Source organism: Alosa sapidissima, chromosome 24, assembly GCF_018492685.1.
Source record: "Alosa sapidissima isolate fAloSap1 chromosome 24, fAloSap1.pri, whole genome shotgun sequence".
NCBI classification, from domain to species: Eukaryota; Metazoa; Chordata; class Actinopteri; order Clupeiformes; family Clupeidae; genus Alosa; species Alosa sapidissima.
In genome coordinates, this window is record NC_055980.1 from 26,456,039 (window position 1) to 26,481,038 (window position 25,000).

Genomic DNA, 25,000 nt, shown 5'->3' on the forward strand with positions numbered 1-25,000 from the left:
AGCTGTTCCGAATTCTTAGTCCACCTAAGGTCTTGGCACACGTGGACACAGGAATGTGTAGCTGTCCACTCTCTCAACCTCTGAGTCTCCAAACAGTAGTGGTGGCAGGTGTAGTTGGTCACCCCTTCTCATGTCCACCTCCATCTCCTTGGTCTTGTTGATGTTCAGTGTGAGGTTGTTAGCCTCACACCATGTGACCAGTTCTGCCACCTCCCTCCTGTATGCTGATTCATCATCGCCCGTCATAAGACCAATGACTGTGGTGTCGTCCGCCAACTTTATCATGATGATGTTGGGCTGGACAGCGACACAGTCATGTGTGAAGAGGGTGTAATAGGGCTGAGTATGTGTTCATGTGTGAAGAGGGTGTAATAGGACTGAGTATGTGCTCATGTGTGAAGAGGGTGTAATAGGACTGAGTATGTGTTCATGTGTGAAGAGGGTGTAATAGGGCTGAGTATGTGTTCATGTGTGAAGAGGGTGCACATGTAATAGGGCTGAGTATGTGTTCATGTGTGAAGAGGGTGTAATAGGGCTGAGTATGTGGCCTTGCGCTGTTCCAGTGTTCATGATGAGGGTGCTGGAGGAGTGGTTTCCAAGGCAACCATGCTGTGGCCTGGCAGTGAGGAAGCTCAGTATCCAGTTACGCAGCGTAGAGAGACTCAGGTTGTGCAGTTTGTGTTTGAGTTTAGTGGGTATGATGATAATAAAAGCTGAGCTGTAGTCAATAAAAAGCAGACTAGCATAGCTGTTCTTATTCTCCAGGGGAGTCAGAATTGAATGCAAGTGAGATGGCATCCTGTATGGATCTGTTTGACCTGTACGCAAACTGCATTGGATCCAGGGTTGCTGGAACTATGTTCAGGATGTGTGTCTTGATAAGGCCCTCAAATCACTTCATCAGGACTGGCGTGAGGGCCACTGGCCTGTGGTCATTAAGGCATGAGACCGCCACTCTCGTTGGTTCAGGTGTGATGGTGGTGGACTTTAAAAAGGATGGGACTGGGGGTTGCTGTGGTGCAACTGGTTACAGCGTCCATACCATATTCAGGTCCACATGCCCCGGGTCATTTCACCCCATCTCTCTCTCTCTCTCTCTCTCTCTCTCTCTCTCTCTCTCTCTCTCTCTCTCTCTCCCGTTCCCTTCCTGTCACTCTCTTTACTGTCCTGCCCAATTATAGGCATAAGCAATATTTAAAAACAAAAAACAGGATGGGACTGTAGCCTGACTCATAGCCTGAGGACACACACACACACACACACGTCCTGCCGCCTTATGTATGTTCATTCTACTCAGATGAAAGATCACATTTCCAAACACCTTGACCTGACCGATGTTTGGAGGGAGAAACTGATAATTAAGCTGCTCTTTCTGTTTTCAAACTCTGTTTGTGTGTGTGTGTGTTAAAGGGAGGATCACCACAGTGATGCCCCACAGAGGAGCTGTGAATTCTGTGCTGAAGTTCCAGACTCCAGCCACTGGGTCCTGTTGAAGCCTGAAGTCTCCACAGATGAGAGTGTCTCCACCTATAGCCTGAGCTCTCCTGCAGGGAGCTATGAGTGCTCAGAGTCTGGTCTGCGCTGGACATGTGATGGTCCAGTCACCCTGCAGTACCGCTTCACAGACTGGCATGTCTTTGCTGAAGAGCTGGCCCACATGCAGTCCAGACCAGCTGGTCCTCTGATGGACATCAGGGTCATGTCAGGAGAGCTGGAGGAGATCCACCTGCCACATTACCTCTGTTTGGGGGGTTTTGAGGCGTCTGTGGGTGATGCTGTGAGGGTCCTGCATGGGCGGGAGAGTGGAGTGTGTGTGGAGGTGTGTGAGCTGACCCGACACCATGCCAGGCTTCTCCACCCCTCCTTCTCTCTGTTAGGGCTGGTGTATTACCTGAGGGATCTGTTTTCTCCCAAAGTCCACTGTGAGCTGCTGCTCTTCTGCACCTGCACCGCTCCCCTGGTTCTCCAGGCCTACCTGGTGCCGACCTACCCGAACGACCCAGCTCACATCCGGGCCATCCTCCAGAAGGATGTGGAGAAGGAGAAGACAGGGGTGTGGATCGACAAACCCCGCGTCTTGGGCTCACTCCGGGAGATGGACACCTTTTGTGTGAGGACATCATGCCCATCTGAGATTCAGCCCGAGAAGATGAACCTGTGGCCGCTCTCCACTGGTAACTTCTGTGAGGTGTACATGGAGCAGCCAGAGAAGGAATTTGATATGGAGGTCATCAGCTCTCAACAGCCCATCTGGACAGTCAAGATCCGCAGACGTGACTACTGCAAGCCCAGCAGGAGCCCAGGACAGGGCAGCAGCCAGGGGACAAACACAGGTGTACACACAAACACACACACACACACATACACACAAACACAGGTACTTATACCCCCCCCCCCCCCCCCCCCCGCCTGCCATACACACCTAGACACACACACTGCAGCTTTACTAAAAATGTCAGTTTAGTGAAGGAGCACACTAACATACACGCACACACACACACACACACACACACATACACACAAACACAGGTACTTATACCCCCCCCCCCCCGGCCGCGCACACACAAGCACACATACACACCTAGACACACACACACTGCAGCTTTACTGAAAATGTCAGTTTAGTGAAGGAGCACACTAACATACACGCACACACATGCGCACACGCACACACACACACGCAAACACACACACACACACACACACACCAGGGCAGGTATATGGGAGACCTTGTGCAGAGTGCCATACAAGGTGACACACAGATGGTTCCTCAGGTGGTCTAACTCACTCACTGTCCTCTCTGTTGTGAGCAGAGCGGCTGGCCCAGGTGCGGCCCGGCCTCATCAGGGGAGTGTCCAGAGGAGTCCTGAGGAGCACGCTGGACCGTCTCCAGGCCCACAGGCCTCCTGTGCTGAGCAGCAGGGAGGCTGAAGAGGTCCTGCAGAGGAGCCAGGTGCTGCAGGACCAGGTGAGCTGCCTGGTGGACATGGTGCACAGGAAGGGAGATACAGCCTGCAGCATCATGCTGGTCCTGCTGGAGGAACTGGACCCCCACCTGCATGGAGAGCTGCACCTGTGAGCACTGGACCCCCACCTGCATGGAGAGCTGCACCTGTGAGAACTGGACCCCCACCTGTATTGGAAAGCTGCACCTGTGAGAACTGGACCCCCACCTGCATGGAGAGCTGCACCTGTGAGCACTGGACCCCCACCTGTATTGGAAAGCTGCACCTGTGAGAACTGGACCCCCACCTGTATTGGAAAGCTGCACCTGTGAGAACTGGACCCCCACCTGTATGGAGAGCTGCACCTGTGAGCACTTAGTAAGAGCAGTGATGATGTGTGGTGTTGTACAGTTCAATTCATTGTTGTCATCATAAGTTTACTCAGTTTATGGACCACGACTCTGGTCTCATATGAATGAAGTCCACACATTACTCATGTATAACATCTAAATCTAAATGATCTATTAGCAGTGAGGTCACTTTTTAAGAATTTTTTTTTTTTTGGGGGAGGGGGGGGGGGGGGGCACCAAGATGACACCTTTGTCTGTGACTCTCCAACAGTGGTTCTTATGGAATATTTTCCCTATCTTACCATCCTTCATACTGTATGTGGGGGCAAGATAACCATGGGTCTTTGTCCAAGCATGTTTGTCATTTTTCCAGATGATTAGAACCTTTTAATCATTGTTTTAACTGTCAATATAGGCATTTTCAACAAAGTATCTCATTTTCATTCTCTGACTTACAAATGTCAACACACATTCTTTTTATTTAAATTTAGTGTATTCTCTTGTCTTTCCGATGTTGAAAAATGACTAAAGGATTTAGCCTCTGTGTGACTTTATTTTCATACCGTAGTGAAAAAGAAAGTCATGAACTACTTCTGAAAGTTCAGACACTCTGATTTATTCAAATAAATTGAAATTAGATATGAAAATGTTTCGGTTAGGTTTTGTATAAGATTTTTCAGGGGTGCCAATAATTGTGAGCAACGTGCGTTACCAAAATGTTTATTTCTTTGAGATTTTCCTTTTTCTCAAAATAAATTTGCATCCCTTCAAGGTTGGATTTGTCCTATTTTGTCATTGTGAGATTACAATAAATCACCAACAGATTTATACCGGTTTTTAGTCATCTTCTGCTGAGGTTGACTAAAAACCGGTATAAATCTGTTGGTGATCATTCTGGAGGGTACTGTATCAGAGAGCAAGTGATGCCCTTTTTAACATGGCCTTTTTCTGAGTCAAGGTTTTAAAGAGTTCATATATCTGCTATCAGCTAAGCGATGGTTGTATTGAATGCATTACCCTACTCTGTTACCATAAAAACCCGCCCCGTGCTGGATAAGCGATTGTGATTGATGCCTGGGTTTCTGGAATATTGGAAATGGGTGTCAATGGTCTCCATGAAAATGGGTGTCGGTGTCAATGGTCTCCATGGAAATGGGTGTCAATGGTATCCATGGAAATGGGTGTCAATGGTCTCCATGGAAATGGGTGTCAATGGTTCCAACAGCTGCGGAAGATTTGTAGTTTCCACTCTCATGGCTCATCCACCTGGACACGGTAAAGGTTATACTGTAGAGGTTACATCATGGGCGCATGCAGGAAGGAATGTTATGGTACGCAGACTACGCAGACCAATCTAAAAAAGCCTGATAAAACTCCTACTGTATTTAAGGACATTACTGTAGCTACCTGAATTGAATTCCATAATTCATATACTAAGAAAAAGAAAAGAAAATACATTAGAAAATAATGCAGAAAACATAGTATTTCCTATAAGGAATAGTCTCCTTTATTTCAATACCTCGCAAGTCATGTGACCTACAGAAGTGACTCCAAACCAATGCAGAATAGTTATTCTATATCGGACTCATCAGACACACCACTTCTTATGGCCACTGTATGCACACTATATTTTATATGAATATTTTAAAGAAAATATAGTATTTCCTAAAAGGAATGGTCCCCTTTTTTCAATACCTCCCAAGACATGTGACCTAGTGACTCCAAACCAATGCAGAATAGTTATCCTATATGGGACTAATCAGACACACCTCAAATTAATATGATGTTTTGCATTTTGTTTAATTTCTTAAAGAAAAACTATTTGTTTTCGGCTCTGATAACTAGACAGGCCTAGTTATCATAGCCGAACCCCTTACAAAACTGCAGCTGTGGCACACACACAGTGTTTCTGAGGTTAAATGCAGTGCAGTGCTGTTTCATGACCAAAATATTGCTTCTCTCCGAAATGCTGGCCTACAGCTTTTTCATGTCCAGAATATTAGCCTACAATCCTGCATAGTTTAAAAGCGGCCATTTAATTGTTTTGTTTGGGAAAGCTCTCTGAAATGCATTTGTTGACGAATAATATCTAGGTTGCCTATGTAATTTATTGAATGCACATGAATACTTTGTAAATTGCACGTTGGCCTTTTTGATAAAAATCTTAGGCTAATGTGCTTACATATCAAGGGAGCTATATGGTGTGCGGATCATATATCTATATCTATCTATCTATCTATCTATCTATCTATCTATCTATCTCTCTCTCTCTATATATATATATAGAGATATATATATATAGATATATATATATATATATAAACAGTTTAGTCTCACGCTGAGGAGGCACGCTGATGCAGGATAACGACAAGGCTGACAGTAGCCTAAAGGCTGCGCCCCTCGCAGGACCGGATCTGGAGCATTTCTTTGAAAACGCTCTTTCTAACTTTCGTTTTCCAGACGTCATAAACTGCGACATGACTTCCGTGTTTAGATGTGGACTACATGACGACACAGGCGGGAGATTTGTGTTTTAGGAAAATAATATACAAAACGTCATACCATCAGAGAATTTGGTGTAGAGGTAAGCATAGACTTCGATAGACTCCGCTTGTCGATGTGCTTGACAGGTAGAACGGACAGAATGGACAGAATGCTATGTCTGATCAGATTCAGATCCCACACAGAGCACATTACATTCGGATCTCTGCTGTTGTTTTAAGGCTGGTTGCAATTTCGATGGTTCTGATTTTATGAATTTGAATTTGTCATGCTTAGTTTATATGATCTAAGTTCATGTCTGACCAAGTTTTGAGCTGCTCAAAGTCTTGGCATTAACACGAATACGATTGAATACGAAAAGACATGTTGCTGTTCTGCAGTGAATGGTTGTCACTGTCCGCGCGCCAATGGACCCGCTGGATTTCCTAACGCAGGATCAGTTGCTGCTCTTCTTTCGCCGTAAGAAGACGGAGATGTCGTGCATGGATCAACCACACACCTTCCTCACTCAGTTGCGGGACCACGACCTTCTGTCGGAGAAGCTCTATCAGGTAAATAGGCCTACACACTTTGTTGTGTGACATATTTTATTTTATTTTCCTGCCATAGGTGCACGGTCGGCCCATAGGGCGACGCAATATGGTTATGGAATTTGGCTTACGCCTTTGTCCAAGGCGACACACAAATACAAAAACATAATATTTAAATTAATATGTCAGGCTATGTTAAGTAGGCTACAGGTTTATCAAGTAGTTATTTGTTCAACAGACTGGTTTATTTTTAACGTTTTTTTTTTAGTTTATCACATTATGTGACCACGCACACCCCTTTTTCACAATTTTGGATGGATGCTGGATCAGAATCAGAAAAGTATAACTCCAAAAGTAGAAAGAGAGTTATCGGCACACCATATAGCTCCCTTGATGTAATGTATCACATTAGCCTAACATTGTTATCAAAAAGTCCAACGTGCAATTTACAAAGTACAAAGTGTGTACATGTGCATTCAATAAATTACATTAATCTAGGCAACCTAGACCTCCTATCTCTCTCTCTCTCTCTCTCTCTCTCTCTCTCTCTCTCTCTCCCTGTCTCTGTCTCTCTCCCTCCTTCTCTCTCTCTCTCTCCCTGTCTCTCTCTCTCCCGGTCTCTATGTCTCTCTCTCTCAATTCAATTCAAAAAGCTTTATGACTGAACATACAATATTGCCAAAGCATTATAGTAGTAATTAGTCTCTCTCTATGTCTGTCTCTCTTTCTCTCTCTCTCTGTATCTCTCTTTCTCTCTCTCTCTATCTGTCTCTCTCTCTCTCTCTCTCTCTCTCTCCACCAGAGAGTGGTCAGGATGAAGACGAAGGAGCAGAAGAAGAAGGGTGTGTATGAGGTGCTGGACAGTCTGGAGACCCATCAGCCGGAGTGTGTGGAGACCTTCTGGCGGAGTGTGTTTACAGACCACATCATGCAGCTGTACCCCACTCTCAGACTGCTGAGGAACAGCCTCATGGATGGTGTGTGTTTGTGGATGGTGTGTGTGTGTGTGTGTGCGTGTGTGTGTGTGCGTGTGTGTCAGTGTGTGTGTGTGAGTGTGTGTGCGCGTGCGTGCACTCTCAGACTGCTAAGGATCAGCCTCATGGATTGTGTGTGTGTATATATGTGTATGTGTGTGTGTGTGTGTGTGTGTGTGTGTGTGTGTGTGTGTGTGTGTACAGTTACATACATTCATTAAGCAGATGCTTGTATCCATTATATCAGTTATATTACAAGGGCCACTGTGCCCAAGGCAACTGATATATTATTTCAGTTATATTACAAGGGCTACTGTGCCCAAGGCAACTGGGGGTTAAGTGTCTTGCTCAAGGGCACAACGGTGGAAGCCGGGGATAGACTATGTGTACATTGTTTCTGGTGGAGCCAGAAATAAAATAGAATAGGGCAATATCACAGAAAATGGACTTTTTGTCACATCCATAACGCCAGTGAAATCCCTTGGCATTTGTATGATGTGAAAGATAACATTCATTTTTTGTGCATTTTTTCTCATTTACATTCATCAGCCAAAAATAGCAAATGCTCAAATTTCATGTAACCATTCACATCATACCATACCATCACATTTTATTGGCGTTATGGATGTGACAAAAAGTCAATTTTCCGTGGAATTGCCCAATAATTAAAATAAAGAAAATAGAAACACCCGCCAAAAACTCTGCTCAAAGCGTTGCACTTGCCTGGTGGCCTTTGTTTGGGAGCAGGCTTTGATAAGTCTCCCCGATGTCATTTCCTGTCTCAAATGCAGGGTCCTTCCCATTCAATGAAAGTCATCCGGAGGTGGACTGCACGAGCGAGGAGAAGGACGCAGAGGAAAAGAGTGAAGACATGAAAGAGAGGAAGGTGAAGAAGAGGAGTAGACAGAAGAGCAAAGGGAGCACGAGCGAAAGGGAGGAAGAGGAGGAGCAAGATCAAGCAGGGACTTCTCAAGTCAAAACCAGTGTGAAGAAGAGGAAGCTTCAGAAACCTATTTACGGTAAGTCTACATTTCTCATACTTAGATTCATTCATTCATTCATTCTTTTTATCCAAAGTGACTCACCTGTGTCAATTATTACAAGGGCCATTCTCCCCAGAGCAACTCAGGGTTAAGTGTCTTGCTCAACAACAGTGGCTTTCGTGTGTGTGTTTCGATCCCCTATTGTTGCTGATTGGCCTGATCTTTTTGGAGTCTGATGGAAACGTTAGTGAATTATGGTGCTCCAGACTAGTATCTCCCTGAAAGTAGATCTCGGTGGGCGTGGCCAGGCTAGATCCCTAGATCACCACCAGTTGGAAATCTTTGGTATAGAATATAATGTGACTAAAGTGTATGAAAACGAGTATTAGCATTCAAATGCCCTGACCTCTGTTTCAGCTCTCCGAGCTGTTCTGTGTGTCCCTCCTGTCATTCCGTCCTCTCACTCCCTGCTGTGTTGTCCAGGCTCTCCTCTGATCAAGGGGGGTAGAGAGGACATCTGGAACTGGCCCATGTTTAAGACCCAGCTGCCCGTCACCTGCGGGAACAAAGAGGGGACTCTATACAGAGACAAACTAGCCAAAGGTGAGGCATCCTCTCTAGCGGGGTCAAACTAGCCAAAGGTGAGGCATCCTCTCTAGTGGGGTCAAACTAGCCAAAGGTGAGGCATCCTCTCTAGCGGGGTCAAACTAGCCAAAGGTGAGGCATCCTCTCTAGCGGGGTCAGGAGTTTTGTTACTTGTATCTTAGTACTGACTACAGACCTAAAGGAGAATTACAGCCATTACTGTCCGTATGGGCAGGGGGGTTGGGGGGGGGGGGGGGGGGGGAGTCAGGACAGGCAGCTACAGTGCTGCACTCTTGAGGGCATGATTATGATTATTATTATGATTATGCCCCCAAGGTGTAGCACTGTAGCTGCCTGGCTACTCTAGCTGTTGGCTGCAGCAACTCGAGCTAAGTAGCACCTGATTCGTTGTTTTTTTTTTTTGTTTTCTTTTGTACTGACAGTACTCGGTGACCTCCAGAAACAGAGATCTATGTGAAAGGATGGTCAGGATTCTCCTTTAGCCCTGAGTGCACTAATGGCTTCCAACACATTTCGGCGCCTCTGGCATTGCCACTGCATGTCCAGAACACAACACCTTGTCTTGCACTGTGTAACTTTAGCTCTCTGTAAGCCGCTTCGGAAAAAAGTGATAAACATGTACTGTAAATATGATGCAGGAACATGACCCTGTTGATCGCCAATCAACGGATTGGCTACCTTTTTAGCTTCATTCTTGCTTTGCAGAAGTGAGGTGCATTTTTCACTTTGTTGCTTTGCAGGAATGAGGTGATTTTTCACTTTGATGCTTTGCAGGAGTGAGGTGCATTTTTCACTTTGTTGTTTTGCAGGAATGAGGTGCTTTTTCAATTTGTTGCTTTGCAGGAGTGAGGTGCATTTTCACGTTGTTGCTTTGCAGGAATAAGGTGCATTTTTCACTTTGTTGCTTTGCAGGAGTGAGGAGCATTTTTCACGAGGATAGGTGGTACACACCAGGCGAGTTTGAGAAGCTGGGAGGTAAGGAGAGGAGCAAGAACTGGAAGACCAGCATCCGCTGCCGCAACACACCACTGCAAAAGCTGATTCAGGTGACTGGAAACTAGTGTGTGTGTGTCTGTGTGTGTGTGTGTGTGTGTGTGTGTGTGTGTGTGTGTGTGTGTAGTTGTATGTTAATTCCTCTGACATCCTCCATAAGCCAAATTTTAATTGAAATATTACTAAAAATTACTGAAACAACATTTTAAATTAATTTAACAACAGCTTAAATTAATATTTCAATTAATTTACTAAAACAACAGCTTTTATTTCACCTGTTCAGCAATTTTTCACATAATGCTACACTCTGGGGGCATGAACATGGGGGCTCAGGAACATGCACCCAGAGTGTAGCAAACTGGCTACACCGCTGTTGTGGTAATAATTAGCTTCCACTATCATCAATGAAACTGGCTACACCGCTGTTGTGGTAATAATTAGCTTCCACTATCATCAATGAAACTAGCTACACCGCTGTTGTGGTAATAATTAGCTTCCACTATCATCAATGAAACTAGCTACACCGCTGTTGTGGTAATAATTAGCTTCCACTATCATCAATGAAACTGGCTACACTGCTGTTGTGGTAATAATTAGCTTCCACTATCATCAATGAAACTGGCTACACCGCTGTTGTGGTAATAATTAGCTTCCACTATCATCAATGAAACTGGCTACACCACTGTTGTGGTAATAATTAGCTTCCACTATCATCAATGAAACTAGCTACACTGCTGTTGTGGTAACGGCACATAATTTTAAAAATAATTAGATCAGTCTTCTAAAACCATTTTTACACTCTGCGAACAGAACTCTTAAGTTACGTATCTGGAGAAGCCTGCCTGCATCACTATTTCATTTTGTCATGTGCTCTTTACTGTTAACAGACACAGAAAGGTGGGTGAAGCAGAGTTGAATTTATATTTATTTGTTTTCAATTATTTTATTACTTTTTATTTTACTTGTGTTCTTGCAGGAAAATCACTTAACGTCTTCACCAGCTAAAAGGAGATCAGCTGACAGAGGACAGGTAACCTATCACCTACAGTAGTTCTGGTGTTACCAGGGTAACATCAGGTATTGCCCTGGTAACAATTCACAATGATAAAGGCACTGCTACAGTGACAATACCACACTTCTGGTGTTAGAATAGTACTCTGTGTGTATGTGTGCATTCTGGTGTTAGAATAGTACTACGTGTGTATGTGTGCATTCTGCTGTTAGAATAGTACTACGTGTGTATGTGTGCATTCTGGTGTTGTATTAGTACTACGTGTGTAAGTGTGTGTATGTGTGTGTTCTGGTGTTGTATTAGTACTACGTGTGTAAGTGTGTGTTCTGGTGTTGTTTTAGTGCTACAGTATGTGTGTATGTGTGTGTTCTGGTGTTGTTTTAGTACTATGTGTGTGTGTGTGTTCTGGTGTTGTTTTAGTGCTACGTGTGTGTGTGTAAGTGTGTGTTCTGGTGTTGTTTTAGTACTACGTGTGTAAGTGTGTGTGTGTGTGTGTGTGTGTGTTCTGGTGTTGTTTTAGTGCTACAAGTGTAAGTGTGTGTTCTGGTGTTGTTTTAGTGCTATGTGTGTAAGTGTGTGTTCTGGTGTTGTTTTAGTACTACGTGTGTAAGTGTGTGTGTGTTCTGGTGTTGTATTAGTGCTACGTGTGTAAGTGTGTGTTCTGGTGTTGTATTAGTGCTACTTTTGTACATGTGTGTGTAAGTGTGTGTTCTGGTGTTGTATTAGTGCTACTTTTGTACATGTGTGTGTAAGTGTGTGTTCTGGTGTTATAACAGTGCTATGGTGTAAGTGTGTATTCTAGTGTTATAACACTGCTATGGTGTAAGTGTGTATTCTAGTGTTGTAACAGTGCTATGGTGTACTGTAAGTGTGTGTGTGTGATTGTGTTTGTATTCTGGTGTTGTAACACTGCTATGGTGTAAGTGTGTGTAAGTGTGTTTTCTAGTGTTGTAACAGTGCTATGGTGTAAGTGTGTGTGTGTGTGTATTCTGGTGTTGTAACACTGCTATGGTGTAAGTGTGTGTAAGTGTGTTTTCTAGTGTTGTAACAATGCTATGGTGTAAGTGTTTGTGTGTGTGTGTGTGTGTGTGTGTGTATTCTAGTGTTGTAACAGTGTTACATTTGTAAGTGTGAGATACACACGCTGAACGCTGATCATGTGCTCTGGCTTTCACTCAGGATGGTACTTGCATGCAGCAGTTTACTAACACAGACCCCACACATGTTAAGAAGAAGGTAGCACACACACACACACCAGTGATAGTAGTGAAATTGTTGTTGTTGTTGTTATGAGTTGTGTTGGTTTACCAAACAAGCATTTTTAGTCTTTTTGAGGCGCTGTGACTAGGACTTCATGCATACTAAATTAAATGTGACTAGCCTACTAGCTACTACTACTCTGCGCTGCTCTACTCTACTCATCTCTACTCTACTCATATTTACTGTACTAATCTCTGCTATACTCTACTCATCTCTACTATACTCATCTCTACTCTACTCATCTCTACTCTACTATACTCTACTCTACTCTACTCTACTCTACTCATCTCTACTCTACTATACTCTACTCTACTCATCTCTACTCTACTCATCTCTACTCTACTATACTATACTCTACTCATCTCTACTCTACTATACTCATATCTACTCTACTCTACTATGAGTATAGTAGAGATGAGTAGAGTATAGTAGAGATGAGTAGAGATGACATCTCTACTCATCTCTACTATACTCATATCTACTCTACTCATCTCTACTCTACTCTACACTACTCTACTCATCTCTACTCTACTCTACTATACTATACTCTACTCTACTCATCTCTACTCTACTCATCTCTACTCTACTCTACTTATCTCTACTCTACTATACTCATATCTACTCTACTCTACTCTACTCTGAGTAGATATGAGTATAGTAGAGATGACATCTCTACTCATCTCTACTATACTCTACTCTACTCATCTCTACTATACTCATATCTACTCTACTCTACTCTACTCTACTCTACTCATCTCTACTCTACTCATCTCTACTCTACTCATATCTACTACTTACTGTACTCTATTGTGATCTCTGCTGCAGATGAGGAGAGCCCTGTTTCCCTCCAGCCCAGAGAACTCCATCAGACGTGAGTTCACACTTCAGCACACGTTCACACTCGCTAGTTAGTTAGTATCACACTACAGCACACGTTCACACTCGCTAGTTAGTTACACTACAGCACAGGTTCACACTCGCTAGGTAGTTTCACACTACAGCACACGTTCACACTCGCTAGTTAGTTAGTATCACACTACAGCACACATTCACACTCGCTAGGTAGTTAGTAGTGCAGACGTGAGTTCACACTTCAGCACGCGTTCACACTCGCTAGTTAGTTAGTATCACACTACAGCACACGTTCACACTCGCTAGGTAGTTAGTAGTGCAGACGTGAGTTCACACTCGCTAGTTAGTTAGTATCACACTACAGCACACGTTCACACTCGCTAGGTAGTTAGTAGTGCAGACGTGAGTTCACACTCGCTAGTTAGTTAGTATCACAATACAGCGCACATTCACACTCGCTAGGTAGTTAGTAGTGCAGACGTGAGTTCACACTCGCTAGGTAGTTAGTAGTGCATTTTCAGTGTTGCAACAATAGAGACAACATTTGTGTGTCTTTGGAGGACAGGGGCATACTAACAATAATAATAATGATAATGGTAATAATTACATAAATTGTAATTAGTAACATACATAATAGTATGTTTTTTTGTGTATGTGTGTGTATGAAATTGCTTTATTTGTGTCTGTGTGTGTGTGTGAGTTTGCTGTGTGTGAGTTTGCTGTGTGTGTGTGTGAGTTTGCTTGTAATGTATGGAGTGAAATAGCTGCACCTGTAAGTGCCCTTCTCTCCTCCTCTGTGCAAGTGTCTGACTCCAGTGATGAAGAGAACAGCAGCAGTAACCAGACGGAGGACAGAAGCGAGGGAGACCTGAGAGAAGAGAGGGAAGAGGGGGAAGAAGAGGAGGGAGGGATGGCGGGGGCTGGAGGGGCTGTAGAGGGAGGCAGTAACCATGACAACGGGGAGGTGGACACATCCCTGTTTGAAGGAAGCACTCTGCCTGTCCAGTGTGGGCCTGTCACCGGAAGACTGCAGAAAGACCGCTTCGCGTCAGGTGAGTGTGTGTGTGTGTGTGAGAGAGAGAGAGTTATTGTAAGAGTATGTACACTCTGTACTGTCAGATGGATAACTTTCCCTTTAGCCATGACTGAAAGCTGTGTTGAGTGACCTGAGAGTGACCCCTAGTGACCTTTGACCTTTTCAGGAAGTACAGGAAAGTGCATCCGTACAGATGAGAGGTGGCTGACCCCTGCAGAGTTCATCAGGCTGAACCCTGATCTGATGGATGGAATGTGGAAGAGAGACATCACCTGTAGAGGCCAACCTCTAAGCTACCTTTTACAGGTAAAGAGATAGTTATCACCTGTAGAGGCCAATCTCTAAGCTACCTTTTACAGGTAAAGAGATAGTTATCACCTGTAGAGGCCAGCCTCTTAGCTACCTTTTACAGGTAAAGAGAGAGACATCACCTGTATAGGCCAGCCTCTTAGCTACCTTTTACAGGTAAAGAGAGAGATATCACCGTAGAGACCAGCTTGTCAGCTACCAGTCAGTACCTGCTTGTCAGTACCTTCTCCCAAAATGATGGGGAGTTCGTCCTGCTGTTTCAACGTTTTGAAGTTTAAAATACTTATTAAATACACCAAGGTAGTGATAGTGATAGTCCTAAGGTACTGATGTCTCATCTGCTGTATAGTTGATAATGCATGTTTGTGTGTGCGTGTGTGTGCGTGTGTGTGCGTGTGTAGGGGAAGATCCTGCAGGTGCATTCTCTGCTGTGTATGTGTCGAATGTGCAGTCACACAGAGTCAGACCTGGTAAGATCTCATTCACTCTGCACTTCTCATGTCTATCCGAGTTAGAGGGCGGCTACACCGGGCATGTAACTGAAGCGTTCCGTTCACGACGCGTATGCTGCAGCACTTAGCTTCCACTATAGTGGAATAATGGAAGTAGCGACACTAGACGTGATAGCGGCGCGTTCGTTAGCTTCCACTATAGTCAATGGAAATAGCTACACCAGATGTGATCGCGGCCCGTATGTTAGCTTCTACTATAATCAATGGAAGTAGCTACTCCAGACGTGATAGCGGCACATACGTTCAAAAAATCGTTTTTACGCTTCGGGAACGCTTGCGGTGTAGCCCCCCTGTTAGACAACTGCATGCTGGTTCTTCATACAGTCAGATACTATCGCAGGGTAACCCCCAGTTGGATCTGTTAACGATACTACAGCTGGATGGAGTGGTGCAAAGTAGCCTGGGTGTTCCCATGCTGCCTTGCGCGCGATTTGATTCACGCTGCTAAGGCAGCCTGGAGACCATGGAGCAAATTTTCGCCTGAGATAGGGGAACAATCACAGAACAAGGGGGAAAGCAAGACGATGATGAGCTATGCACAGACGCATTTATAGACATCCGTGGCACCCAATAAATGGATCTGGGCATTTTTTTCAAATACGAGAAAATTAACGTTTGGTTCCCAGACCACGTCTCATTGAGAAGTGGTGGCACTAGCCAGGCTAGAACCAAACGTTAATTTTCTCGTATTTGAAAAAAATGCCCAGTTGCATGCATACATTTGTATATGAGTGTGTGATGACTGTGTTTGTGTTTGTTTATTCGTGTGTGTGTGTGTGTGTTTGTGTGTGTGTGTGTTTGTTTGTGTGTGTGTGTGTGTGTGTGTGTGTGTGTGTGTGTGTGTGTGCATGCGTGTGCGTACGTGTGTGTGTGTGCGTATGTGCGTGTGTGTGCGCTAACAGCAAGACCAGACAAATGATGACCACTGCTTCATCTGCGGAGAGAGAGGAGAGCTGCTGTGTTGTGATGGGTGTCCCAGATCCTTCCACAGAGACTGTCACATACCCACTCCAGCACCTTCACCAGGGTAAGAGAGAGAGACAGGGAGGGAGAGAGAAGAGGAGAGAGGAAGAAAGGGAAATAGAAGAGAGAAGAGAGAGAGAGAAGAGGAGAGAGAGACAGGGAGGGAGAGAGAAGAGGAGAGAGGAAAAAAAGGAAATAGATGAGAGAAGACAGTGTTTCCCACATAATTGAATTCTATTTGTGGTGGTAGGTTTGCAGAATTAACTTGAATGCAACAATTTTTAACAAATTTAGCGCAGCATGGTTATGATGCTAATCAGCTTTAAACCCAATTTAGTACAACCTGGAAAATCATTGTGTGATGGTCAATGTTGATATTGTGGTGGGCCGCCACAAATAGGTCAATGTATGGGAAACACTGAAAGGGAAATAGATGAGAGAAGAGAGAGAGAGAAGAGGAGAGGAGAAGAAAGGGAAATAGAAGAGAAGAGGAGAGAGAGAGAAGAGGAGAGGAGAAGAAAGGGAAATAGATGAGAGAAGAGAGAGAGAGAAGAGGAGAGGAGAAGAAAGGGAAATAGATGAGAGAAGAGGAGAGAGAGAGAGGAGAGGAGAAGAAAGGGAAATAGAAGAGAGAAGAGAGAGAGAGAAGAGGAGAGGAGAAGAAAGGGAAATAGAAGAGAGAAGAGAGAGAGAGAAGAGGAGAGGAGAAGAAAGGGAAATAGAAGAGAAGAGGAGAGGAGAAGAAAGGGAAATAGATGAGAGAAGAGGAGAGAGAGAGGAGAGGAGAAGAAAGGGAAATAGATGAGAGAAGAGGAGAGAGAGAGGAGAGGAGAAGAAAGGGAAATAGAAGAGAGAGGAGAGAGAGAGAGAAGAGGAGAGGAGAAGGAAGGGAAATGCAGCTGTTCACATTCAACGGTCATATTTAAAGATGCCCTGCCACACATTTCATTACTTTAAGGTAATGTCTGAAGTTCGACCATGGACTATGTAACATTTGTTGTTGAAAACATGCCTTGGTTACCTTGTTTCAAGCCATTCTAGCGTGGTATTGAAAGCCTGCATGAAGACTCAGCTCGATTTGCGCCAGTTCTCATTAATATTCAATGAGCTAAGCTGCTTGACTCTGATTGGCTAACAGCTAGTAGGTTTCGTCCATAACATGACAGCCGTTATCAACTAATTTTAGGTTCATGGCATGAACTTAGCTTGGCTAGCGAGTGCTAGCATTGTCCAAATGTGCATAAATAAAACCAGCTAGGCTAGCGAGTTCATTAAACCTGTATAACATACCACTTCCGACAATAACGTTTTACTTACGGGCACTGGTCGTAGACTGCTGTGATGGTTGCCTACTGCTCCAGGCTTCAACAGCAACCTTTTTGCAAAGCCTGTAGCATTGTTCCAAAAAATAAACTGAAGCCTTTTGATCCTCAAGTCTGGGTTCTTGGGCAAAATGCATTGTTGAAATTCTATTCGTGCATAGCGCACAAGTCCATTGGCACATTGACTTGCATAGGCCTACTAAACTGTCACAGAGCTAGACGAATTTTGTGGGCGTGGTCTCAACTGGGTGAGCTCATGAATAGTAATGAGCTCATCAATTCCACGTCAATCTGAAGAGCTTTTGCAATTGGCCTAATTTCTCTGCTTATTTCTTTTCAGTGGCTAGAGCTGACGGAGGAGATAGCTGTTTATTTTCACATTCACAACATAGCACAAACACATATTGAACTACAAGTAAAAACGGTTTTGTGTGGCAGGACACCTTTAAAATTAAGAGACCACTGCAAATTTGGATATGACCGTCGTCAACTCATTTGAATGTCACTCAGCAACCATAGGATGACTTCAGAAAAATGTGCAGTGGTGTCTTAATTTTTTCCAGAGCTGTAGATGAGCTGAACTAGATGAGAGGGAGATGAAAAAAATATATAGGCATGTAATAATATGCACAACCCCATTCCCAAAAAAGGGACACTTAGGACACTGTAAAATCTAAATAAAAACATCATGTGATCGGGTAAATCAAATGAGCCCAATAAAAACATCATGTGATCGGTAAATCAAGTAAGCTCTATATTTAATAAAAACATCATGTGATTGGTAAATCAAGTAAGCCCTATATTTAATAAAAACATCATGTGATTGGTAAGCCCTATATTTAATAAAAACATCATGTGATTGGGTAAATCAAGTAAGCCCTATATTTAATTGGTAAATGTTTATATGTTTAATTGGGAATAGTGCAAAGTCAATATATCAATATACAGCTCTGAAGAGAAATGAAGAGACCACTGCACATTTTTCTGATGTCATCCTGCGGTTGCTGAGTGACGTTCATATTCATATTCGGTTGCTAAGTGACGGTCAGAATTAAGAGATGTATTTGTGTGTGTGTGCGTGTGTGTGTGTATTTGTGTATGTGTGTGTATTTGTGTGTGTGTGTGTATGCGTGTGTGTGTGTGTGTATTTGTGTGTGTGTGTGTGTGTGCGTGTGTGTATTTGTGTGTATGTGCCACACAGTGATGACTGGCTGTGTACGTTCTGTGTGTGGAAGAGGAGTCAGGAATGGCGTTATGCTGATCACATGACCCAAAAACAGGTCCTAGACAGCAGGATCTCGGTGTATACTCTGGTGAGCTCATGTCATTGGACAACAATGCTGTCAATCAGTCTGTGCTTCATCACACACCCCCCCATTCTTATTTCCTCTCTCGTTACTGTGTCTGATATTGTTTTTTTTTTTTTCAGTCTGCAGTTGTGTCTAAACTGTGTGTGTGTGTGTGTGTGTGTGTATGTGTGTGTCTTACAGCAATGTCAGTACCTCCTGCTGTTTTTACTCAATGCAGATGAGCAGAGAATCTTCACTATAGATCCCTGCCCTACTGTAAGTGTGTGTGTGTATGTGCATACAGTATGTGTGTGTGAGTGTGTTTGTCTGCACGTGTGTGCATGATGCATGTTCTTTCAGGCGCATGCTCAGTCTTTTCCACATGCACTTACATTTTGATTGACAGGTGTCAGGCTACTCGTCAGTGATACCAAGGCCCATGTGGCTGCAGAAGGTGCGGGAGAACCTGGAGAGTCGCTACCGTCTGGTGGGGGAGTTCGTCTCAGACGTGCGACTCATCTTCAGGAACTGTGCCGTCTTCAACAGGGTTAGTATACAGGTTTAGGGTGGAACACCATGTCCTGACAGTTTTAATCCATCTAACAAACATGGCAAGCTTAACTAAGCCAAATTGTCTTGTCTTTATATCTACAATTACGTAGATTATGTATCTATAAAAAGTCAAAAGGATTCACGATGGAATGCACGAACATGCTTGTTTATTCTCCATGATTTCATTCTAATTGATGTTCATTCTAATTGGTTGAGGCTGAGCACAGCCGTTTTCTGTTGTTCCATATTATGCTGATTTTAAAGAGGAATACCCAGCTAGGTTCTTTATCTTATGTTTAGATACGTAAAATATGTCAAGTCTGTTGTGGACTGAAATTTCTTACAATGATGTGTAATTAAAAATGTTTCTTTCATTTTAGAACAATCAAGAGATTAAGGAAATGGGAATTAGACTCAGTACTTTGTTCGAAGAGGAGTTTCAAAGTACCTTCATTGCAACCAATCAACGTGATGATTCGGGATGAAGTCCAGCCGAACCCAAGTCCCTCCATTGTTAAGGAGCTTGGCTAGCATGCAGTATCTACACAAGTTGTGGGTTCAATTCTTGAGCAAGTCACCAAACACCCTTTGTAATGTAATTGACATAAGTAAGTCGCTTTGAATTGAAGTGCCTGCTAAATGAATAAATGTAAATATAAATATATATACAGCTCAAAAAATGAAGGGAACACATAATTGCTCTGACACTATTTCTGTGCACAAGTAAAAAACCTTTGAGGCGAGTGTTTTATTTTGCAAGAACTGTCAGACATTCTGTGAATGTAGTTTGAGAATTGAGAAAAGGGTGGAAGGTTTCAAAAAAATGTTGTGGGAAACTGTAAGTGTTCCCTTAATTTTTTTGAGCAGTATATATAGAAAGAGAGCGAGAGAGATCCCTGACCACAGTTTACTCAGGGACACACTAGGACCCCTAGGCCACTGAAGTCCAAATTGGGATTTTGTTTTCTCATCTCTTACAATAATTGCAGTCAGTCTCTACTGTATATAACCACGTTGCTTTACCTTTGCATTGCCACGTTTTGTACAAGCTCCATGTGACGACAGCCATGTCTAATCCAACGTGCCCAACAGTTAGATCACAGACTAGACAGAAAGAGAAACCCTAGACGAATAGCACAGTTGTACCAGCAGCAAACACCTGCCCATCAAACATACATTATCTGTGTGTGTATTAACGATTACTACTTTAAACTTGTACGTCAAAAACATTATTTTTTTAATGAATTAAAGAATTCTTATGACCTCTTCCTTTTGGAGTTTGAGATGTATTGTTTGCCTTGATACAATAAGAGTACTATGTTGTTTTTTTGCTTATTTGTTGTTTAATTTTTAATTATTTTTTTTTTTCTAACTGTTAATAGTCCACTAAATGTCCACATTAAAAACTGTCTGCTTGAATACATTTTTGAAAACATGTAATACTGTCCCAGATGTTTTTGCGCTACATGCACTGTTGAATAAAAAATAAAATACATTTCCTTAAAAACAGTGCTTGTTTGTGTGACTGAAAGAGAATAACCTGAAGTATTTCTTCAGTTTTTCCCCATCAGCTTGCCAAGTTACTGGCTCTGGTTCATATAGAGAAGAGATTAGCAGCAGATCAATGCTTTGGGCTGGAATGATCCCTCCCTGAATTACCAATAGGGGTCGCTGTGTCTCCAAAGAAGCAGGTATGAACACCTGCAAGTAACACAACTGTAACCCATAACAACTTATGATGTTCCAATTTGACGTTGTAGGCGCTGTACTCCTACCACCATTGGTATAATTATATAATATCGGACATATCACATACGTCTACTCCTCTGCATGAAGTAAAAGGTAACATGGGTGACGTTAGGAGATTGGTCAGTGAGCTTGTGACAGGAACTCCCCCTCGTCTGGTCTCGCCGCCCCCTGCGTGCCTGCCTAGAACTACTTTTTACTGACCGCTTCTGGCAGTAATGCTTCTGACACTCATAGAGCCTCATGATATTGCTCACTTCGAATTCGCGGCGTTTACATAGGATGAAGTTTTAAGCAGCGTTTTAAGACAATCTGTAATGGTTGCCCTCATGTAAATGACGTGCTGAAGTTGAACTTCTCACATGAAACATAATCTACACTGACCGACAGACAGGAGAATTTGGTAAGTTATTCCAACAGTTGATGACATCCATTACACGTAGCACTAACATAACATCTAACTCGTCCCAGCAGCCTACTCTAATGTAATAGTAATGATGTGTAAGTATCATAGCGAAGTGGGGACATAGCCTTCTTTGGCATTTAAGCTGCTGAATTAGTTACACTAGCAATGTATCGTAACGTTATTCTAAAGTGTGTAAATTAGCTTGAGCTAACTAACGTTAATGTTACGACATAGAAGCTCGCCTAACTAACCTTAAACAGATAACTATAAGGAATAGAGTAGCATGAGGTGCATAACCTAACATTATGTTACACCGTAAGTTACCTTGTCTGTCTGTTCACAAATGTTTTGTTGTGTACTGTAAATTATGTGTAGGCTACTGTAAGTTACTGTAAGGTAACGTTAACGTCATCACTGTCGACACGAAAGATATTACATTATGCTAGCAAAAACAGATACTGAGTTAAAGTTAGTAGCCTACTTGAAGTTGCTTCAGGTTGCTTGGTAATGCCATTCTAATGGTGCCGTGGTAATGCATTTTGGGTGGTGCGTCTTACAAAGCCTCGTGAACTTTTGCGAAATATGACTTATGTAAACCATAGGGTAAAATCTTTGTATTTACTCATGTAAGCCTACTAACGTTACCGTTTTTTGATAATTTATGTTCTATTTGTTGGCAGGTAAACTGTAGAGGGGCAGCAACCATGGTGCAGAAGTACCAGTCCCCAGTGAGGGTCTACAAGTACCCCTTTGAACTGGTCATGGCGGTGAGTGTGTTTGTGTGGACTGCACACTATATATCCACCTCCATTATGCATTATTCATATGTATTCGCCTGCTATACATTAAATTCCTATGCTCTGGATAGCCATTTTGGGTGAAAGCGTCTGATAATCATACTGTAAGCATAATAATATGGCTGCATTAAGCACTTCATGTCCATATGCATTGCATTGTAAACTAACTCAGAAATCCTTTTGTCAGCTGCTGCAGCAGTAGGTCGTGTTTGTTAGCTGAAGATGAGTCAACTCTGTGTGGGTGATCATAGATCTGTGCTGGTGTTGCAGGCGCTGTGTGAACAGCAGCAGCAGCTCCCCATAGATTGCAGCACAGGGGGCAAATATAATGTACAGGGGCAAATCTAGAGTGAGGGGCAAATCTAGGGTACAGGGGCAAATCTAGAGTACAGGGGCAAATCTAGAATACAGAGGCAAATGTAGTGTACAGGGGCAAATCTAGAAAACAGAGGGAAATATAGTGTATAGGGGCAAATGTAGAGTACAGGGGCAAATGTAGAGTACAGGGGCAAATCTAGTGTCCAGAGGCAAATGTATTGTACAGGGGCAAATCTAAAGTGTTGTGTTAAGTAGAGATGGGGCTCTTGGCTGAACAGGCGTACAGGGGCAAATGTATTGTACAGGGGCAAATGTAGAGTGTTGTATTAAGTAGAGATGGGGCTCTTGGCTGAACAGGCGCCACTGTGCGTGTTATGACATCAGCAACATCAGCAGCTCCCGTCAGCTGTCACACTCTGAGTGAGTGAGTGAGTGAGTGTTTGAGTGAGAGAGCGAGTGAGTGTTTGAGTGAGTGTTTGAGTGAGCGAGCAGGTGAAAGTGAACGAGCGACCGAGCGAGTGAACGAGCTCTCAGTGTTCAGAGGTTGGTAGTAGAGCCAGTGACCTCTGACCCCTCATAAGGAATGTTCTAGAGCTACAGGGTTTATGGAGCTCAGACGCTGATGTAACAGTGTGGCCAGCTGGTAGAGCACGCACTGAACAGTGGTAAAACCTCATCTGAAGAGAGAGAGATAGAGATAGATAGATAGATAGATAGATAGATAGATAGATAGATAGATAGATAGATAGATAGATACTTTATTCCTCATCTGAAGAGACAGACAGACAGACAGACAGATACTTTATTCATCTTGAGGGGAATTTTGGCATCTAGTAGCTTATACAACCATAACACACATTCACACATATCTCTCATATACATAAAACACTCACAGAAATGTATACATGTCATTTGATTACAAAGGTGGACTGACCATGTGATGCATTGACCTTGTTAAGGTGCTATAGATAGATAGATAGATAGATAGATAGATACTTTATTGATCCCCAGGGGAAATTCAAGATGGTAGAGTGTGTGTGCAATGGTGGTTGTGCAAAAGTGAACAGTGCAATAAGCTCAGTGCTTATTATTATGACCGCCGCTAGCGAAGCGGTCATATAGGGATTGTCAAAGTTTGTCATCTACTTCCTGAATTTTTGGTCAACGATACCCGGGACACCGAACCACCGGGGCACATGAAATTTGGTGGGTATGTAGCCCCACTAGACTTTTACGGAAAATTTTCGTTTCGTCCCCGGGGGCCACTCCCCCCCCCCCCGTGCTGGGCCCCCCGAACCGCAAAAAAAGCAGTTTTTCCTAAATAACTACCTGAACCGTGGCACTGAGGATGAAGAATTTTTAATGGTATGTTGGTCTCAAGGGCCCACATCAACCTGGCCCATAATCACTCATTTGTGATTTGCACCCCCCTGGTAAAAAATGAAAATGCAATATTATTCTGCTTTAATCGCCCCGATCTTCAGTTAAGATGTTCAGAACTGCACCAAATTTTATGTGTATGATTGACCTGGCATTCTCTGGGGTATGCCAAGTTTCGTAGAATTTCATCCATGGGGGGGTCTAAAAAAAATTAGGTTATGTGTACATTTAATGACTGTACACTCATTGACCTGTAGATGGCGGTGCACACATATACACATGCACACACACAGGCACCCACATACTATCGGTATTAGAACGGCCGATACATAATTACAAATTCAGTGGGATTAAAAGAAAGCCAAAATAAATATTCATCATCATCATCATCATGGCTGCATTTCCAGTATTGGCGATAAGTAGTCGTTTGTCCACTAGATGGCGCATCGTTGCAGAGAGACGTAATTTTGTTGGAAGTTAAAAGTGGGTTGGAAAAAACAATGGACGCTTCCTACAAGGACTGTAATTTACCGCAGCGAACATCTAATAAGGATAGGACGATGTTCACATGAAGTGTTATTCCCATTTCTTCTTGAAGCCGAAATAAATCTGAGGATGTTTATCGGACATGCTTGGTTTTTACTGCAGGTACGTTAATCTTGTAATATCAATAAGGACCTAGGTAATGTTACCGTTAGCGTTGGTTGAGTGATGGAGGCATTTGATTGATTGCATTTGTAGAAAACTATAAATGCGGTTATACCAAGCAAATGTATAGCAGCACTGTTTGTATCTTTCGACTGTCATTTATTGCACGTGCTACAAAATCATTCTGTGCAATGGAAGATTTACCAACGTTACACCGGTCTGATACAGTTTTGCCTATACATGCGTGAGACTGAGACGCCTGTTTATTTTGTTTTAAGTGTGTGCAGGGTGTGCGAGGGGAATCGATGTGCTTTGATTCCAGCTTGGTAGTTGTAGTCTGTGAAATTAAAAAGCACGTGTGTGTGAAGTATCCAAACAATGACACCTTCATTTCATTATGGCTGCTTTAGCAAAACACCTTAAGCTACTGTGTAGTGGGTCCCATTTAGAAGTGGCTACTTCATTCGCCCTTTCCTTGACTCATGGAGCTGCGTGAATGTTATTACAACTTTTCGCCACGATATGACAGTTTAAGTCCGCTTGATACTGTAAGGCGTAAGCCATTGGTTTCCAAAGGAGATTTTATTTGTGTCGCCAGCATAGCCTATTGACAATTTATGTTGTAAATAGGCCTACCTTATAATCCTACCTGTAGCTTAGGGAAGCTAACAGCTTTCTATTAGGATCTAGTTTGTTAGTTACTGTTTTGTCATAA

General features: G+C 43.2%; 4 protein-coding genes across 27 annotated transcripts in view; 3 read left to right on the forward strand and 1 right to left on the reverse strand.

Annotated features, from left to right (window-relative positions):
- The window catches only part of LOC121700217 (NACHT, LRR and PYD domains-containing protein 3-like), an 80,047-nt gene extending 76,331 nt beyond the window's left edge, over positions 1 to 3,716 (forward strand). For 11 of the 13 annotated variants that reach the window (XM_042083036.1, XM_042083033.1, XM_042083034.1 and 8 more), the window contains 3 exons: positions 314 to 319; positions 1,411 to 2,333; positions 2,814 to 3,716. In XM_042083036.1, the coding sequence (XP_041938970.1) occupies positions 314 to 319; positions 1,411 to 2,333; positions 2,814 to 3,079 (1,195 nt within the window). In that variant the 3' untranslated portion in view covers positions 3,080 to 3,716. The remainder of the gene's footprint in view (positions 1 to 313; positions 320 to 1,410; positions 2,334 to 2,813) is intronic. The other 2 variants (XM_042083026.1, XM_042083027.1) reach the window with 1 other exon arrangement.
- The window catches only part of LOC121700216, a 1,725,899-nt gene that overhangs the window by 559,340 nt on the left and 1,141,559 nt on the right, over positions 1 to 25,000 (reverse strand).
- On the forward strand, positions 5,769 to 20,497 carry LOC121700227 (nuclear body protein SP140-like protein). 10 transcript variants are annotated; one of them, XM_042083063.1, is made up of 17 exons: positions 5,770 to 5,879; positions 6,178 to 6,348; positions 7,130 to 7,304; positions 8,093 to 8,320; positions 8,702 to 8,887; positions 9,803 to 9,936; positions 10,860 to 10,913; positions 12,075 to 12,131; positions 12,981 to 13,026; positions 13,811 to 14,059; positions 14,210 to 14,349; positions 14,754 to 14,822; positions 15,767 to 15,891; positions 18,351 to 18,462; positions 18,640 to 18,714; positions 18,845 to 18,985; positions 19,371 to 20,497. In XM_042083063.1, exons 2-17 carry the CDS (start codon positions 6,181 to 6,183, stop codon positions 19,473 to 19,475), a joined length of 2,064 nt encoding a protein of 687 aa, XP_041938997.1. In that variant the 5' UTR covers positions 5,770 to 5,879; positions 6,178 to 6,180; the 3' UTR covers positions 19,476 to 20,497. The 10 variants fall into 10 exon arrangements, with proteins under 10 accessions (XP_041939003.1, XP_041938997.1, XP_041938998.1 ...); XM_042083064.1 differs by having other exon boundaries at positions 13,817 to 14,059; XM_042083071.1 differs by having other exon boundaries at positions 5,771 to 5,879; positions 13,994 to 14,059.
- LOC121700226 (SEC14-like protein 1) overlaps positions 20,744 to 25,000 on the forward strand; it is a 25,319-nt gene continuing 21,062 nt past the window's right edge. The window contains exons 1-2 of one of the 3 annotated variants that reach the window (XM_042083062.1): positions 20,744 to 21,139; positions 21,823 to 21,909. In XM_042083062.1, coding sequence (XP_041938996.1) covers positions 21,847 to 21,909 — 63 coding nt within the window. In that variant the 5' untranslated portion in view covers positions 20,744 to 21,139; positions 21,823 to 21,846. The remainder of the gene's footprint in view (positions 21,140 to 21,822; positions 21,910 to 25,000) is intronic. The other 2 variants (XM_042083060.1, XM_042083061.1) reach the window with 2 other exon arrangements.